The sequence below is a fragment of the Heloderma suspectum genome, chromosome 6 (genome assembly GCF_057233095.1).
Source record: "Heloderma suspectum isolate Gila_16-S chromosome 6, 16-S_ref, whole genome shotgun sequence".
Taxonomy (NCBI): domain Eukaryota; kingdom Metazoa; phylum Chordata; class Lepidosauria; order Squamata; family Helodermatidae; genus Heloderma; species Heloderma suspectum.
In genome coordinates this window covers 126,874,804-126,890,608 of record NC_139463.1, presented here as the reverse complement: position 1 = coordinate 126,890,608, position 15,805 = coordinate 126,874,804, and the positions used below count along the sequence as shown (strand labels likewise).

The window sequence follows — 15,805 nt, the reverse complement described above, 5'->3', positions numbered from 1 at the left end:
CGCCTACCTGCGTGTCGGCGGCGCGGCCAGTGCCTGGCGGGGGCAGCCCAAGATGGAGTCTTCTCGCCCCGCCATTCATGCTCGCAGCCTGCTTGGCACGGGGCGCCTCTCCCTCTGCGCTCGCTCCTCCAGCCCAGCCTCGCCGCTGCTGTAGCCGCCGCCGCCGCCGCCCCCTCTGACATCATCGCTCCCAGGCTCCGAGTCGGAGCGGCTCAACCCCGCCGCTGCACGCAATTGCGCCCCGCTCCAAGCGCGCCTCGGGACGCGCCCGCCGCCCCGAGCCCGTCAATTCGGAGTTGCTGCGCCGCGCACGCAACCCCGGATTAGGAAGGAGAGCGGGGGGGCGAACACGCGCGCTCGCGCATCCCGCGTTACGCCAGGCAGCCCGTGTCACTTGCCTGACAGCGCGGAGGGTAAGCCGAGGGATGGCTGCCTCGCAGCAGGTGCAGTGTCTTTGCCCTCTCTTGTGAGATGCGGGGCTCCTAAACCGGTGTTTTAGAAAAATGGCTCCTGTAAATGGGGCTCAGTATGCACAGGAAGGGTAATTATGTAATTAATGAAGACGGACCCCCAAGTTCAGGGCCACACGTTCTGCAGTGGAATGCTGCGCTGGTGCACTCTAAGCCCCATTGAACTCAATGGATCTTACCAATGAGTAGATCTCTATATGTGTGTGCGCGCACGCACACACGTGTATATAAAATCTAACATTACATTATATAAAATCTAACATTAAGTGTTCCCATTTCATTGTAAAAGAAAGTTCTAGGGTTCAAAGTCTTCCCTCAAGCACAGATTCATATGGGAACACTTCTTCCTTATACCAGATGTGTCTTAAGACAGCTGTAGTTGGGGCAGTGAAAGGCACTCTGCACATGTTCAATGGACAGTGGTTATCACATGGTCCAGGTGTAGCAGCACAGATTCTAGGCTTGCTGGCTGGAGCACATTAAGTCATGGCTGTAACCTTCAAAATAAATGCGCAATGGATCAGACTGGTCTCAGCATAACAGTGAGAAGAAAGCTGTGGGGAAATGGAATGCACAGCTAAGGTGAGCCCCCAAATAACCCAACCACAAGGGAACATAGGATAAAGTACAGCAGAAGCATGCTGTTGTCTCACATGAGGCACTTGAACCAGGTTTGCTACCATGGCTCCCCCATGGAATTCTAGGGAAGAGCAGAGAATCATTGCAATACATACATACATACACACACACACACCCCAGAGACGTGCCAAAGTCTGAGCCTGCATATTTAGGCTGATTTTCCGTAGCTGCTCTTAAGCAGGTACAGGGTAATTCAACTTGGAACATTATAGCTTTGCTACCCTATTACTGAAGCGCAGTGTGGCTTTGGTTCTGGCTGGTCATTGCTGTGGACCAATGGATGCTAACCAGCAATTTTTGTCAAAGGCCACCTTGCCTCACACTCATCTGCAGGGTGGGGGCAGGAGAAACCACTGCCAAGCAGTTTCTGAAGAAACGCAATTCCAGGGGGTGGGGGAATGTCAGCATGTTAAAGTTGCTTTGAAAGAACTAGCACTGCCTACCTGTGCCTGCTTCTAGCCACCCCACTGATGATTACTCAACCTGCACATCTGTAAATAAACAAATTATTACAAGAACATCCTATAATAGCTACCACTAAGTATTTTATTCCATTGGCTCTGTGGATGTCATTTTGAACACTGTTCCTAACCACCTTGACCTCATCAGAACAGGGCAGGCTGCACATAAATTTCAGACTTTAAATGTTTATACTGCACTAGGCTAAGAATCCCCCCCAATAGTGTAATTGAAGGACGTGAGTTGCTGGTAATATTTTTAGACAGCATGGGCATTAACTCTCCAGATTTCAGTACTGCACTTCCTGTTATTTTGTTTTTTAAACTCTCTAAACCAGCCTTCCGCAATCTGATGCCCTCCAGATGTATTAAGACTATAACACTCAACAGCCCCCAGCCAGCTCCCTAAGATGTGATGTCACAGAGATGCACGTATACAGAATGACATCACAATTTCTCCCAGGCAAGGGAGCTGGCCTAGACTGTTGAGGAGGTGTTTGTAGGGTAGCTGTAGAGACAAGCAAGGGTCTGAGGTGGGTCTTCAATTATTAACTCCTTCCCTCCCCAAAACCATGGAGAGAAGATCCTGGGCATTCTATTTCTCCACTTTTCTTTGTGGCCCCCATCCTAACCCACTACACTACACTCCCTTCTAGAATCAGGGCATAGAACACAGATGCCCTGACATCAACAAACACTGGCTAAAGGGGAGAGGGAGGGGGGGAAAGAGAGAGAGTGTGTGTGACACAAGAGTGTGAGTGGGGGGGGGGGACTTCTGTTGAACCTAAATCTAGGAACCCAGGGATTAAATCCCAGCTATGTGTGAACGCACTGGGATGGCCATGGGCAAATCTGTCACCCTGTCTTTAAGCCAGTTTTCCATCTGTAACATGGGCTTAAGAACTATAGCGCACATTTCAACAAGAAGTGCAGGATATCTAATGAAATCCAGTCTTCATCTCATCTATAGCAATAGGAGGAATACAACATATATGAAGGAGCAAAATGGAAAGCAGCACAGGAGGCAATGAAGAAACAGGTTACAAAGGAAGAACTGATGGATCTTAGGCAGACGCACAGATGGTCAAATTGTGTGATCCTAGCACATGCATAGCATTTGGTATTAGCTGTAGGATTCACCATCCTAAGAGCCCAAGCTTTCATCCATCTATCCATCCAGTTTCTAGTCCTTAAAGTACAAAGACAGACTTGAAAGTATATGGGTAATGCCTGCTAAGAGAAGGTACAGGAAAGCAAGAGGAAATGGACTTCCTGCTTGGGGGCTTGTGGGGAGATACAAGTAGCTGTTTCCTCATGCCACTACCTAGAAAAAACAATACAAATTGAGCCAACACATGCACTGCTCCTTCGCATGCATGGTTTATGCAGACCACTAGGTTCAGCTTCTGTCAGTCCAAAATACCAATTTATTTGTTTAGAGCAGAGCATGCACAGCCCTACCGTTTACACAGCACTACTCAATGTATTTCATTTGCTGTACATTCAGCTTCACAACAGTCCTCTGAGGCAAGCTACTTTTATTGCCCATTTTAGGAATGGGGCCCTGAGGCTGAGGGAGAGAGTGCGAGCGATTTGCCCAAGGCTGCAACAAAATCAGGGGCAGAGCTGTGACCTGAACGTAGATCTCCAGCTCTTCAGTGCTCACAAAGGTAGCCAGACAAATTCCTAGCTTGCAACCCATTTATCTCCTCCATCCTTTCCAACAGGTTGCAGTGCAATTTGGCAGGTGCTTGTGATCCTTCTGCGCCGGACCTACACGCACACCCCCAAGGAGCCCCCAATGTCATCTGACCCTCCTGGAAGAGCGGCGGCATGGACCGTGGCAGATCTGTTACGCTTTTCCCCTCCCTGCTCCCCACCACCTCCCCGCCGGCCAGCCTGGAACCGCTACCGCCTGTCGGAGAGCATGAAGGGGCTGCTGGTGGCTCTCCTGGGGGGCGGCGTGCCAGCCGGTTTTGTTGCCCCATTCACACGGATGGCCAACGAGGCCTCGGGCATCCCTTCCCTGGAGATCCTCCTGTTCCGGTGTGTGCTGCACCTGCTCTTTGCCTGCTACCTCCGCTGCCAGAAAGCGCCTTGCTTTGGGCCCCCAGAGGCCCGCCAGCGCACCCTGCTGCATGCCTCCATCAATGTCATCTCCATCGGCTGCGCCTACAGCTCCTTCATGGTGGTCCCCAGCGGCAACGCAGCCACAGTCCGCAAGGGCTCCTCCACCATCTGCTCTGTCTTGCTGGCGCTGTGCATTGAAAATGGCCGCTTGACTGGCTACGACTGGTTCGGGCTGGTGGGCAGCACGCTGGGCTTAATCATCATGGTGGTCCCAGACCTGCTAAACTTGGACAAGAGCACCCAGCTTTATGACACCTTTGGGTATGTCCTGGCCTGCCTGGGAGGGATGGCCTTGGCTTTGGGGCTGGTCATCTTCAGAGCTCTGAACTTCCCAGCCAAGCTGGTGACAGTGGCCTTCCTGTTTGGAGCGGTGGGAAGCCTGCTGTGCTCTCCAGCCATGTTCCTCCTGCAGGATCCAGTGATGCCCCTGGATCCCTTGACCTGGACTTGTGTGGTGGCCATCACCTTCCTCGCCTTGGTCTCCTTTCTGTGCGCCAGCTATGCTGTGACAAAAGCGCATCCAGCACTGGTGTGCGCTGTCTTGCACTCCGAGGTGGTAGTGACCCTGGCCGTCCAGTACTATGTCTTGCGCGAGGCCGTCACGCCCTTTGACATCATGGGGGCAGGCGTCATCCTCGGAAGCATTGCCATCATCACAGCCCAAAATATCAGCTGCGATGCTGCTGAGGACGACGAAGAAGTGATCGCACACCTCAAGGGGACCCAATAGCCAAGAAGCAGAGCCAGTAGGAGCAGAAGTTACACAAGACAGGACCTCTGAAAAAAGAACCTCCAGGAGGGGCTGCAAGCAGGGAGCGTCAGAATTACCATCTGCAGAGGGTGTGGCAGCTGGTAAGCCCCTCCCCAGCTGCCATTGTCTGGGCCTGGCAGAGCAGAAGGCAAGCCGTTGGTGGAGACTTCTGGCAAGTGGGAGATGGCAATAGTCTCCAGGCCATCTACGTGGAGTCTTGTATAAAGCCTGCGTTTTCAGACAGTCCCCCGATACAGGGATTTTAAAAGGTCAATACTTAATCAGCACAGCTATTGCCATAGCTGTCTCCTACTCCTGACAAACCTTCACTGTGGGTCATGGATTCAGAAGGGACCATGGAAATCCCTAGGCATGGATCCGGAGGCCCAACGGCCAAGCAGATAGCAGGCATCCACCCTACCTCTGAAAGATGCAGGAGATAGGCCTCCTTGTCAACCATCCCCCAAAATCCCCAAAAAGCTGCTTCAGGGGATCAGGGTGCCATTTTGCCAAGCCCTTTGACAGCATGTCCCTGAGGGTGCAAGAGAACCATCCTTCTCCTTCAAACCAGCTGCAACACCAAGGCAGGAAATAGGACATCCGCGTTGCACGTTCATTTGACATACATCACCCTTCTCAAAGTGCAAGATAACAGTGTTAAGACCTGCTGATGGAACCATTTTTGACAGAGAAAAATCAGATGAGCAAAAAGAGGGACACCTCCATGTCACCGTGTCGACAGAGGTGAGGCTTCTCCTAGGCCCTGCCTCAACAGAAACCAGAAGATGGTGGACTTCACATTCTCAGATTGTTTTTTTGGTTTGGGGGGAGGGTGAGGAGGCAGTGGCTACTGGGGAGACCCAAACTGGGCTGAGTGAAAGAAAGAAGTGCTGGGATGCAATGAAGTGAGGATCCTGAACTGGGCTAGTCTCCCACAGACAGAGTGACATTCTGTTTCCAAAAAGTGTTCTCAAGAGGGAGGAAGTTGCCAAGGTCTTGGGTTCAAGTGACTGCCTCCAGCCACGTGGACAAAATAACTGGAATCCTGTGCATAAGACCTTCAAATTCTGTAAGAAGCAAAACTGCAGTATGCATTAAGATATTATAGAACTGAAGGACATTTTCATACATGCCATTTGTATCTTCTAGCTGGGTTGGGGTTTCCTTTTCCAATTTCTTTTAACTGTTCATTTTTAAAGACAGGATAGTTGAATGTGTATGTGCTTAGGAGCATACAAATCATCACCCCAAAAGCTGCCACCACTGGAAAGAGGTGGGGTGAAGGGTAACATGCAGGCACTATTTTTGCCTGTGCTCCAGCTCCTGCTGGGATACATACATGCCCCCGCCCCCAAACATGGCAAGCAACTAGCTGACCAGTAGGCATTTTTGCAGCATGGCTAATGGGTCTTGGGAGGGAATGCTGAGGAAGAAATTCGATCCCTTAAGTGGGAGTCTTGGGGGAAAAAGTATTTGTTTAAGGGCTGGGGGGGGGGGAGAACTGAATTTAGAACTCCTCTTAAGTGGTGGAGCCAGCATAGCTTAAAACAGCTATGTTGAAGGGCAACAAGTAGGGAGGCTAAGGTAAGTGAATAGAACAGTAGAGCAGAATGAGAACCTATCTGATGGAGCAGGGAAACTGGACACTGACATACAGGTACCACTTATCCCATAAGGGGTGGGTGGCAGGGGGGAGAGAACTCTTCCAGCTTATCACAGCAGTCCTTCAAAGTGTTCTTCATGAACACTTTTTCATATAGACTTAAAAAAATATATTGCGGGAGAAGGTACAAGAGTGCCCTCTAAGGATCCACTTCATAGTATCAGGCTCTAGTAATAATATAAACCCCCAAGGGTGGCTAACATTTGGTTCCTGGCCTGCATGGGAGAGGCGAGCTGCCTGCCATCCTCTGGTGGTCTTTCTTAATACCCAAAGTCCACCCATGTGGGACCATAGATCAGTGGTAGGGAACGTGCTTTACCCAGGTTTAATCCCCGGCATTTCCAGCTTGAGCTGGAAAAGACTTCATTATGAAAGCCTGGGGAGCCACTGCCTGATAGCGTGGGTAGGCAATGCTGAGCTAAACAAGCCAATGGTCTGATTCGATATAAGGCAGCTTCCTTTGTTCCTACTGCATTTTATGTTTCTGAGGCAAGACAGCATACTCAGGTTCTGAACAGTTATGTTAGGGCATATGTAATTCCATTGGCTGAAGCTGGATCAAACTAGGGTCGAACACGCTCTGCAAGAATCCCAACCACCAGCATATGTGACTCAGGACACTACAAAACAACCAGAGTGGTGCACTAGGGACTGCAGTCTATGTTCTGCCAACCCCCCCACCCCGAAAAAAACAAGTTGGCTGATTGTCAACAACCCTGCTCAAGGCCACACCGCACGCTTTATCACCAAGTAGGATCTGAACCCAGGTCTCCCGTTTCTAACCACAGCGCTGTACAATAGGAAACACCAGAAGCTATGTTTGCAGGATACATTGCACAGCATTTCTAACTGGGCCACGTATCCCCCTCCCCCGGTAAATCAGAAGTACGGGAGGCAGGCATTTGTATTAACACCCATGTACAGCCGCCATAACAGATGTGGGTCTGTCCTCCTACTCCCATTTTGCCTTTCCTGCCACTGTTCATTCTATCTAGTGCAGCCTTCCCCAACCTGGTACCCTCCAGATTTGTTGGAGTACAACTCCCACCATCCTGGCTGGGGGATGCTGGGAGGTGTAGTCCAACATATCTGGAAGGCACCAGGTTGGGAAAGACTGGTTTAGCAGGTTAAGAAGAGAACTGGTTCAAGGCAATTCCACCCAATTCATGAGGGATCACGCAATGTGCAACTTTGGAGGCCTTTTGTTTGCTTACTCCCTCCATGTGTGCTTATCTGCGAAAACCTGAACACAAACAAGTCAAGTGTAAGAATGCTGGAAGCAAATCCCTGCCAACATGGTTGGCAAAAAATAAAATTAGATGCCAGCTTTGGAGAATCTGAAAGATTGCTCTGGTTTGTTTTTACAGCAGAACCCACCCCCCCCCCCGAGGAGTCCCTCCCCCCAAGCATCCCAGAGAGAGAAGACAAAGCGTCACCTGTGCCACGCAGCACGATCCACGCAGTTTCCGTTAAAAGCGATTGCAAGCCCTGCCTTCGGTCTGTTTTTAAGGCTGATTCTTAGGAGAGAGCCAAGGAGGGTCTGCTTTGCATGGCGGAAGCTGTGTGGAAAGGGATCTGGCCGTGCCTTGCCGCCATTCTGCCCTCTGGCGGCTTGCTGGCTGCAGAACTTACCAGACAGGAAGGGCTCCTCGCATGCACAGACGAGGCAGCGGCCTAGAAAGTTCACAGCAAACACTCATGTGTTGTGCTCGCTTGCATTTCCGCCTCTTGCCTTCGGTGTCCTGCAAAGCGTTCGGTTATTAAGCCGTGGGTGGAGTGTGGTATGCTCAGGCCAAGTGTCTCCCCCCAAGTCCTTGCACTTGCCTTACACGATCACACTCCGGACTGATTTTGAGGTCCTAGTCCTTCCTCTTCCCTCGAGTCTCCTTGCAGCCCTTCTCGCTGCTCCGGCTAGTCTCCTCCTTGCATTCTTATCACTCGCTCTTCTGCCATGCTGCTCTCTAGACTTGCCTCCCTGCTCCTGTCAGCTGCTGCTCCTTTCTCCTTCGTATCTCCCCTCAAGGTAACAATTTTTTTCCAGCAAGGTGTTTTCTGGACCAGCCTTAATTCAACTTTCCTGCCCCTCCGAGGTTACTCAAGACTCCATCCCACTCCTCATTCTGTCTCCCAGTTGTTAGTGGCCTTGTAGACAAGAGCACTCTGTGAGAGCTCATGCTTTGAACCTGGGACATTAGAGACACAGTCACTGGCATCTCCATGTGACTCAGGAGGCAGCATTCATCCTCTTCTGGCAATACAGCACTCCACCTGAAACAGGGGTGTTGGAACTCAGGCCCCCACCCCACTGTAAAAGGGTGAAATGCCTCCTCCAAGGCCTCATTACTGGCAGCAAGAGCTTTACACTAAATACGCTGGCGTTTTGATCCCATCTCTTTTGCCTTTGGCCCTGCCCACCACTGGGGCACAGCCCCCAAGGGCTTCTCCAACACTGAATTCTGCCCTCGGGCTGAAAAAGGTTCAACACCCCTGAACTTGAAGAATGAGGGATGCCGTCCCAGGCTGCAAGCCATATTTGATGACCGCTCAAGAGGTTCAGTCAGTGCGAAATACAGCAGCTAGATTGCTCATTAGGAAGCAAGATGTATGGAGCATCTCTAGCCACTCTTAACACAACTGCACTGGCTCCCAGTCTCTCTCTCTCTCTCTCTCTCTGAGAAATTCAAAGCGCTGGGCTTTACCCTTCAAAGCCCTACCAACACAGGACCAAGATACCTCCAGGACTGTCTTCTCCCACCAAATCTGGCCAGCTATTAAGATCACCTTCAGGGGTTCTTCTTCAGATCCCAAGGACTTCAGAGTGGGGCAGGTGATGAGGACAGAGGGGGAACCACAAATCTGGAATGCCCTCCCCCAAGGCAAGCTGCCAGGAGTTACTGTTATCTTTCTGGATGATCTTTTTACACAGATGGCCATTTTAATCATCTCTATTAGCCCAACCAAAAGAGAGACCATAGCCTAAGGCCCTGGAAAGGCAGTGCCAATCATGGCCAAGAGCACCAGGGTTGGATAGATTCAGTTAGAAGTACTGCATGAGCAAACTCTGGCCTCCAGGCAGCCATTCACGACCCAGCCCAAGAGATCTGTATGTTAAGAACAGCCCCCTTCTATATATATATATATATATACACACACACACACACACTGAAGGGAGCAATCCATCTTCATTTGGATCCTTGAAGCAGGGGTAGTGCCTCAGTTGTAACATGCACTGCCTTTCCTTTATAGCCCCTTCATGACTGAGTACTTCCCATTTTCACAGAACAAAATGCACCTGAAACAGGATAAGCAATCCTACCGTGTCACACTTCAGAGTGCTTTAAAGCAATGTCAGCAATGCTCACATTAGTCCTGTGAAGCAGGCCAGTGTCATCCTCCCAGTATTACAGACAGGGAACAGAGGTCAAGAGGCATAGTTTGCCTAAGGCAGGGGTGGGAGCCCTCTTTTAGTCCGGGGCCGAATTCATTTTCGGAGCTCTTGGAAGCCACATTCCAGTGGTGGGTGGGGCCAAAGGCAAAAAGGGTGGGGCCAAAATATTAAGAAATACAAGCATGTTGTAGTGTAAAGCTTATACTGCCAGTAACTAAGCATATGGAGAGGCATTTCAAACTTTTAGAATGGCTGGGGGGGGGGTGCCCTTCTCGGGACCCAGGAAGGCCAGATATGGCCCCCGGGGCTTGAGGTTCCCCATTCCCATCCTAGCAAGGATCAAACCAAGGAGCTCCCAGCTGACGCTCTTGGCCTCTCTGCAGCATCAGCCTCTAGGAGCACTTCAGCTGTCTGTCCGAGAGATCCCCTGTTCAGAGGCCCCTGCAGAGTGAAGGAGGTGGCCCACCAAGAGTTCCCTTCGGTCTTCAGTTGCTTGAGAGTTAGCGCACCAGCCTATGCAGGCCTTGAGGAAGAACATAATGCACCACAAATCTTTTGTGGTTTTTCCAGTTTTAAGAGACAATTCCTGGCAGGTTGCACAGTGCAAACAGTCCCCCTTTTACCAGCTGAGCTGACCACAAGTGCTGATATTTCTAAATTCCAAAGTCATGACTCAGCAGCTCAGATCTGGAAAACAAAACACAGAAACTAAAGCTTTCTAGTTGCCTTGCATTTCCCCCAGTCCTTTTCAAATCACTATCACAGTCTCATAATGTTTTCCCTCGTGAGGACTAGAAAGCTCAAAGCCTTTTTAGTAACGGCTGTGAAGATGGATGGCGCTTTAAGGGAGCCCGTCAGTAAGCACCCAGCCCTTGAAGCAAAAATACTGCAAGAGAATTAAATCAATATAGAAAGGCCATTTATTAAACATATCTGATTATAAAACAAATTTCAACATAAAGGGGTAGGGGGGAAGAGGAGGAATGGGGAACAGGCATTGCCACTGCAGGAACCCCACAAAGAGGCTCTTATACTCCAAGCACCTCTTCTCAGCAGCTCATTAAAATGCAAATGTAATCAGAGACACTTTAAGGCATCAGATGTCCCTGACAACCAGATGGAATTTGTATTTATGAGCCTAAATCAGATGTGCTCCCCAGGAGAATGGAAGACTTCACACAACAAAACTTACTCAAGAGGAAAACGAGGTGGGGGTGGGGCAAAGACAGGGTCATGATCCTTTAGGGTCCTTGAGCGATCCTTTAAGTTCAGGGGCCAAAGTCAGGCAACAGGGCAGGGGGCCGCCACAGAAAGTACGCTGACTGCATCACTTTGAGGGGCTTTCAGGAAGGCAACTGGCTAGACCTAGGGGTTAGAATTCAACTTCCAGAGCCTCACAGTAGCTTGCATTTTTACTGTATCTTCTCTCAGGTGCTTATCCCTACCACCATCCACATGACATCCACAAATCGGCTCCAACAGAATTATTTTTTATTTTATATAAGTGTTTAAGTACCCCCCAAATCCCAACCAACATTTATACACTTGCTCTTCTCAGAGTTCTCCCCCAACCCTTCATCGGCTCCTGCAATCCACATCCCCCATTACTTTTCCTTTTTTCCTCCCCACAAACTTAGCACCCCTCCGCTGGCACCAGACACAATGCCAGCCAAGGGGTTCCCAGCATCGAGCAAAGGCAGCCTGAAAGAAAAGAAAGGGATGCCTGCGCCACTCAGTTGAGGACAGAGGGAAGCCCAGCCCGTTTGGCTGAGGCAGTCCCAAGGCCTTGCAGCCATTTCCAGCATCAGTTTTGCTGGCTCCAGTCCCAGTCTGGATGGGGTGACTGAAAACATAGCATGCAGGTTAAGTGGTGCACTCCCGCCATCTAGTGGGCTACAGCAAGCACAAGCAGCTGCCAACAAGGGAGTAGGAGGCCAACTCGGTTTCCAGCCATCATCATAAAGACCCATCAGTTTCCTTAGAACCCCGCCCCCCATGCAAAAGGCTTCCACTTTTCCAGAGAGACATAGCCCCTTCCCCAGCTAGAGGCCAAACAAGATTTCTATTCTAGTTCCACCCCCCAACAACCTCTGCACTCGTCTTCAGACCTTTCTAGACCCCATGCATTCAAAACAACCCCAGCTCCCAGTCCTGTCCCAAGCCTTCCAATTTTCCCCTGACCGCCACACTCCCTCCTGGGTGTCTAAGCCACCTTGCTACCCTTCAAAATCAGCTTATTTCAACCTGTCCATTTTTTCCCTATCCTGGGTAACACACTCAGGATCACTTAAGGCAGGGGTGCAAAAAGTGTACGCCCAAGCAATTTCTGGCAGCCTATCAGACACCTGCCACCCCTGCGTCTGCTGCAGGGGCACTGCCTGGGGTTTCCTGTGCTAGGAGAAATCTCAGGAATTTTCTGATGAAAGATCAGAAATAAGGGAAGGGATTCTCTTGCTCGAGAAATAAGGGAAGGGATTCTCTTGCTCGAGAGAATCTCAAGGCCAAAAAGTTTGTGCATCCCTGACTTAAGGGGTAACTAATCTACAGGTAATATCTTTTGGGTACCCCACTGTATTCTTCAGGAGGGATTGAAGAATGATATAATATACAGAGGAAAGGAAGTGCTCCTCTATCCTTTCAATGCAGGCTTAAGGACCCTAACGTGAATTAAAAGCAAGTATAAGGTCAGGGAAGGGCAGTTATTCCAAATAAAAAAAGTGCAAGTCTGCAAGTGAATGGTAAGTACTTCAGAGGGTCAGCTGTGTTTGTCCGTTGCACCAAAAGCAAACTCTTGTAGCACCTTTTGAAAATGGAAGGTGTTACCATCACCTTCCTGCATTCTACATTCTGAGCAGCCTTTGTCTCCTCCCCCTCCCTTGTAATCCAACATTTGCCTACCCCTGCTGTAGGTCATGGGGTGGATGCAACCTGGTGCCCTCCAGATGTTTGGGACTTCAACTCCCATAAGCCCCAGCCAATGGTCAAGGGTTCTGGGTCTTGTAGTTCAACACATCTGGAGGGTACCAGGTTTCCCACCCCATCCTACATCCCCCCCCCGCCAATTTCCAACTGACATTAAAGAACGCAAATATTTTCTCAGCCCTGTACAGAGCCTAGCACTTCTTCAGGTACCTCACTTAGGACCCAAGTACCTAAAGGAACACCTGCCCCCATACCTGCCTGCACAGAGCTATCATCTTCAGATATTCTCCTCCAGGTGCCCTGGCCATCTGAGGAAAGGCAGGCGGCAACCACACAAACCCTCCTCAGTGGTGATGCCTCATTCGCTAAAATCCCACCCCAGAGCAGCTCCCTTGGCACCAACACAGTTATTCTTTTGGCACCGAGCAAAAGCTATTTTTAACCTTCTGAGCTTTTAAATATATTTTTCTTTATGGTGTTATATTTTGTGTGCGCATTTTATCTTGCTCTTGTAAACTATCCCCGAGGCTCTGCATGTATATACATCTTTAAACACATTAAATAAATCTGATGCCATTACTAGGAATTTTGAAAGTTTCTCTCAGCTATACCAACAACATCCTCTCATTCCCATTCAAATATTTAGCCATTACCTCCTCCACACAATTTCTCCAACCACTGGAGTCATAAGGTTCTTGGGTCCCTTTCTGTTTCCCACACGCCCAGCTTTTTTCTCCCAAATTCTCCCTTATTCAGACATTTTCCCCAAAACACCACCCCTCCTTACTTCCAAAGGAACCCTAGGAACATAGGAAGCTGCCTTATGAAGTCAAACCATTGGTCCACCTAGCCCAGTATCACTTACATCGACTGGCAGGGGCTCTCCAGGTTTTCAGACAGGATTCTTTCCAGAGCCAACAAAAAGGGAAAACCCCACAGGAACTGCCAGAAATTGAACTGAGACTTCCTATATGCAAAGCATGTGTTGCACTAATGAGCTATGGTCCCTCCTGAAGTTTACTCCATAGGCTGATACCATTCTTTCCTCCCCACCCTGCCTCCACACACTCCCCACCAATTTCACAGCACTCCAAACTTTGGTTTTATGGGCTGTATTGTTTTTACCCCTTGCTGCTGGTGTTATTCTGGGTTTATCACTACTTATCATTTTGGATTGTATGTTTTTAATTTACTTGTATACTGTCCAGAGAATTGGGCAGTCTAAATGTGTAAAATAAAGAAGAAGTAAATTCCCCATCCACTTCACTCCACTTATCTCCTCAACCCTAGGCCTAGTGCCCAAGCGTGAATTAGCTTCCAGGCCAGAAATCGGCCTTTCCTATACGCCTGAGCTCAGCCTTCCTTTGAGCTTCCAAAATATCATCTCTTCCCCAACCCGCAGCAGATTCCCATACCACTTCCTGCCGCAAAATCCAGGCCCCTTTACTGCTTCCTACCCTCCTCTCACCCCAACCCCAAACTTTGTATCTTCTTAAGACACTTAAGAATATCCTTAGCCCCAATGTCTCTCCAGGACCTCCCCTCAAGATTTGTTTTCTTTCTCAGCCTGCAACCCCCCATACTTCCAGCTCCCCCCCAGATATTCTTTCCCTCCTCTCCACCCGACTTCAGGTCCCAAATATGTATTTCCCTCCCCCACAAACAACCCAACCCCCAATCCTCGCCCTCCTAAGAAACACTCTAAATTACGCCCCCAGCCCAACAATTCGTCCTTTTCTCTCGTTTCCTTCTACACCCAAACCCAATTCGTCCATTGGCACCAGGACCTTGAACCCCAAGTGCCAGGCTCTCCCTCACCACCAATACCACCCCCAAACCAGCCTATAATTGTACCCCCCCGTCAATTCCGTGGACTCCTCACTTCAAACATGGCCCCTGCGTGGCCGTCCTTCGCCTAAGCCAGACAAACCGTTTCTATACCCCCCCGCGCGTTACTCCCCTCAATTCTAGCCCTCCGTACCCCCAAGGCTACTCTAGGAGTCTTCCGACTCCGTTCCGGAAGTAGGCCGCGAAGCCGCGTGCTTTCCTAGGCGGAGTGGCCAGGCAGGCGCGCACCATCTCCCGTCCAAGTGAAACACGCGAGCCCGAGGTTTCGAAGGCCACTCCCCGGAGCGTTCCATCTGCCTCGTCTTCGCTCTCGACAAAAGCTGGCTCTGAGAAGAACCCCGCTCTCCGCCCTCGGCTCCCTTCGGCCATTTTCGGCAAGCTTCGGAACATAGCCACACCCCCACTTCGAGGGGTGGCTTTATTTCCCCGCCTTGCTCGGCTTATGAATAGTCAATCAGCTACGTCGAACACTTCACGAAACCCGCCGGAACTTGTGACCAGGTTCGGCCTTCTTCTTGCAGACTGCACCACTAACAAAGGGAGGGGGGAGAAAAATAGTTAAAAGAAGCTAAGATTAGAGGGGTAGAGATTTTATGCGCTGTGATTGGGAAGCAAGTCATTTTGAAACAGGGAGTCTTACTTCGGATCGGGTATAAACACTTTTTGAGTCTGTAAGCTAACAATTAAATTTCAAATCGGATTCTTCTTTGTTTAATGCCGTTGTTTGATTCTATGCATGTTTGCTTGGAAGCAAGTCGGACACGACTTAACGACTGAACAACAACAAGTGTTACTGAGTTCAATGGTGCTTATGCACAAGGAAACGAGTTTAGGACTCCAAAATCTGTATTAGTGGAATGCCTTTATTAGGCCAATTAAAGATTCATCGAAAATGTGCAAGGTTTGGAGATCTCCGGATCTCCTCTTCAGGGAGACGCTTTTATAATATCTTGCCTGATGAAGTGATCTGGAGATCTCCAAAGCTTGCACATTTTTTGTGACGGGAGGGGGGGGGTTGACCTAATAAAGCTATCGCACTAATTGAGAATTTGGAATCCCAAACTCGTTTACTTGGGTATAAAAGCACCACTGCACTCAGAGACACTTGCTTCCAAGAAAATATGCATAGGATCAAATAGCAACTTTAAAAAAAAACGGCTGAAGTTGCAAAAAAGATTTAAAAAAATATACAGGAAAAGGAGATACAGCACCAATCGTCTGTTCTGTCTTCCCTCCCCCCGTCACAAAATTGGTTTCTCCCTCTCGCCATCTACGGCGCCGCCCCTCTATTCTTCTTCAGCTTGCCAGAGCCACGCCCCCTCCCGCTCGCCTCTCCCTGGCAGCGGACGCAGCGCCGCCCCGCTCTGCCGCGTCGCCCTTGCACTTCTGCTCCTGTAGCCCCGTGTAGAGGGGGCGAGTCTATATAAGGCGGCGCCTGAGCGTGTACCAGCTCAGTCGCGCTGAAAAGCGCGGAGGAGAGGATAGGAGGGAGGGGGAAAGGCGGCCGGACGTGGTCGCGTGCGCGCGGGAGGAGGC

The 15,805-nt window shown here is 50.0% G+C and overlaps 2 protein-coding genes across 8 annotated transcripts in view; one reads left to right on the top strand and one right to left on the bottom strand.

The window, feature by feature from the left end:
* ZBTB4 (zinc finger and BTB domain containing 4) overlaps positions 1 to 14,692 on the bottom strand; it is a 33,790-nt gene extending 19,098 nt beyond the window's left edge. Inside the window, exons 1-4 of one of the 7 annotated variants that reach the window (XM_084806795.1) lie at positions 14,403 to 14,692; positions 13,287 to 13,388; positions 7,548 to 10,186; positions 8 to 5,515 (exon numbers count right to left, since the gene is read on the bottom strand). The gene's annotated coding sequence lies outside the window, so the exon portion shown is untranslated. Of the gene's footprint in view, positions 1 to 7; positions 5,516 to 7,547; positions 14,014 to 14,402 lie in introns of those variants that run through there. The other 6 variants (XM_084806792.1, XM_084806794.1, XM_084806796.1 and 3 more) reach the window with 6 other exon arrangements.
* On the top strand, positions 2,976 to 5,398 carry LOC146343130 (solute carrier family 35 member G3-like). The gene has a single exon (XM_084806816.1). The coding sequence runs from the start codon at positions 3,369 to 3,371 to the stop codon at positions 4,425 to 4,427; it is 1,059 nt and encodes a 352-aa protein (XP_084662942.1). The 5' UTR covers positions 2,976 to 3,368; the 3' UTR covers positions 4,428 to 5,398.
* Positions 14,693 to 15,805: the final 1,113 nt, after the last annotated feature.

What these genes read in the sequence shown, in the direction of transcription:
- LOC146343130 (XM_084806816.1), top strand. Translation starts at nt 3,369, where the DNA reads ATGTCATCTGACCCTCCTGGAAGAGCGGCGGCATGGACCGTGGCAGAT.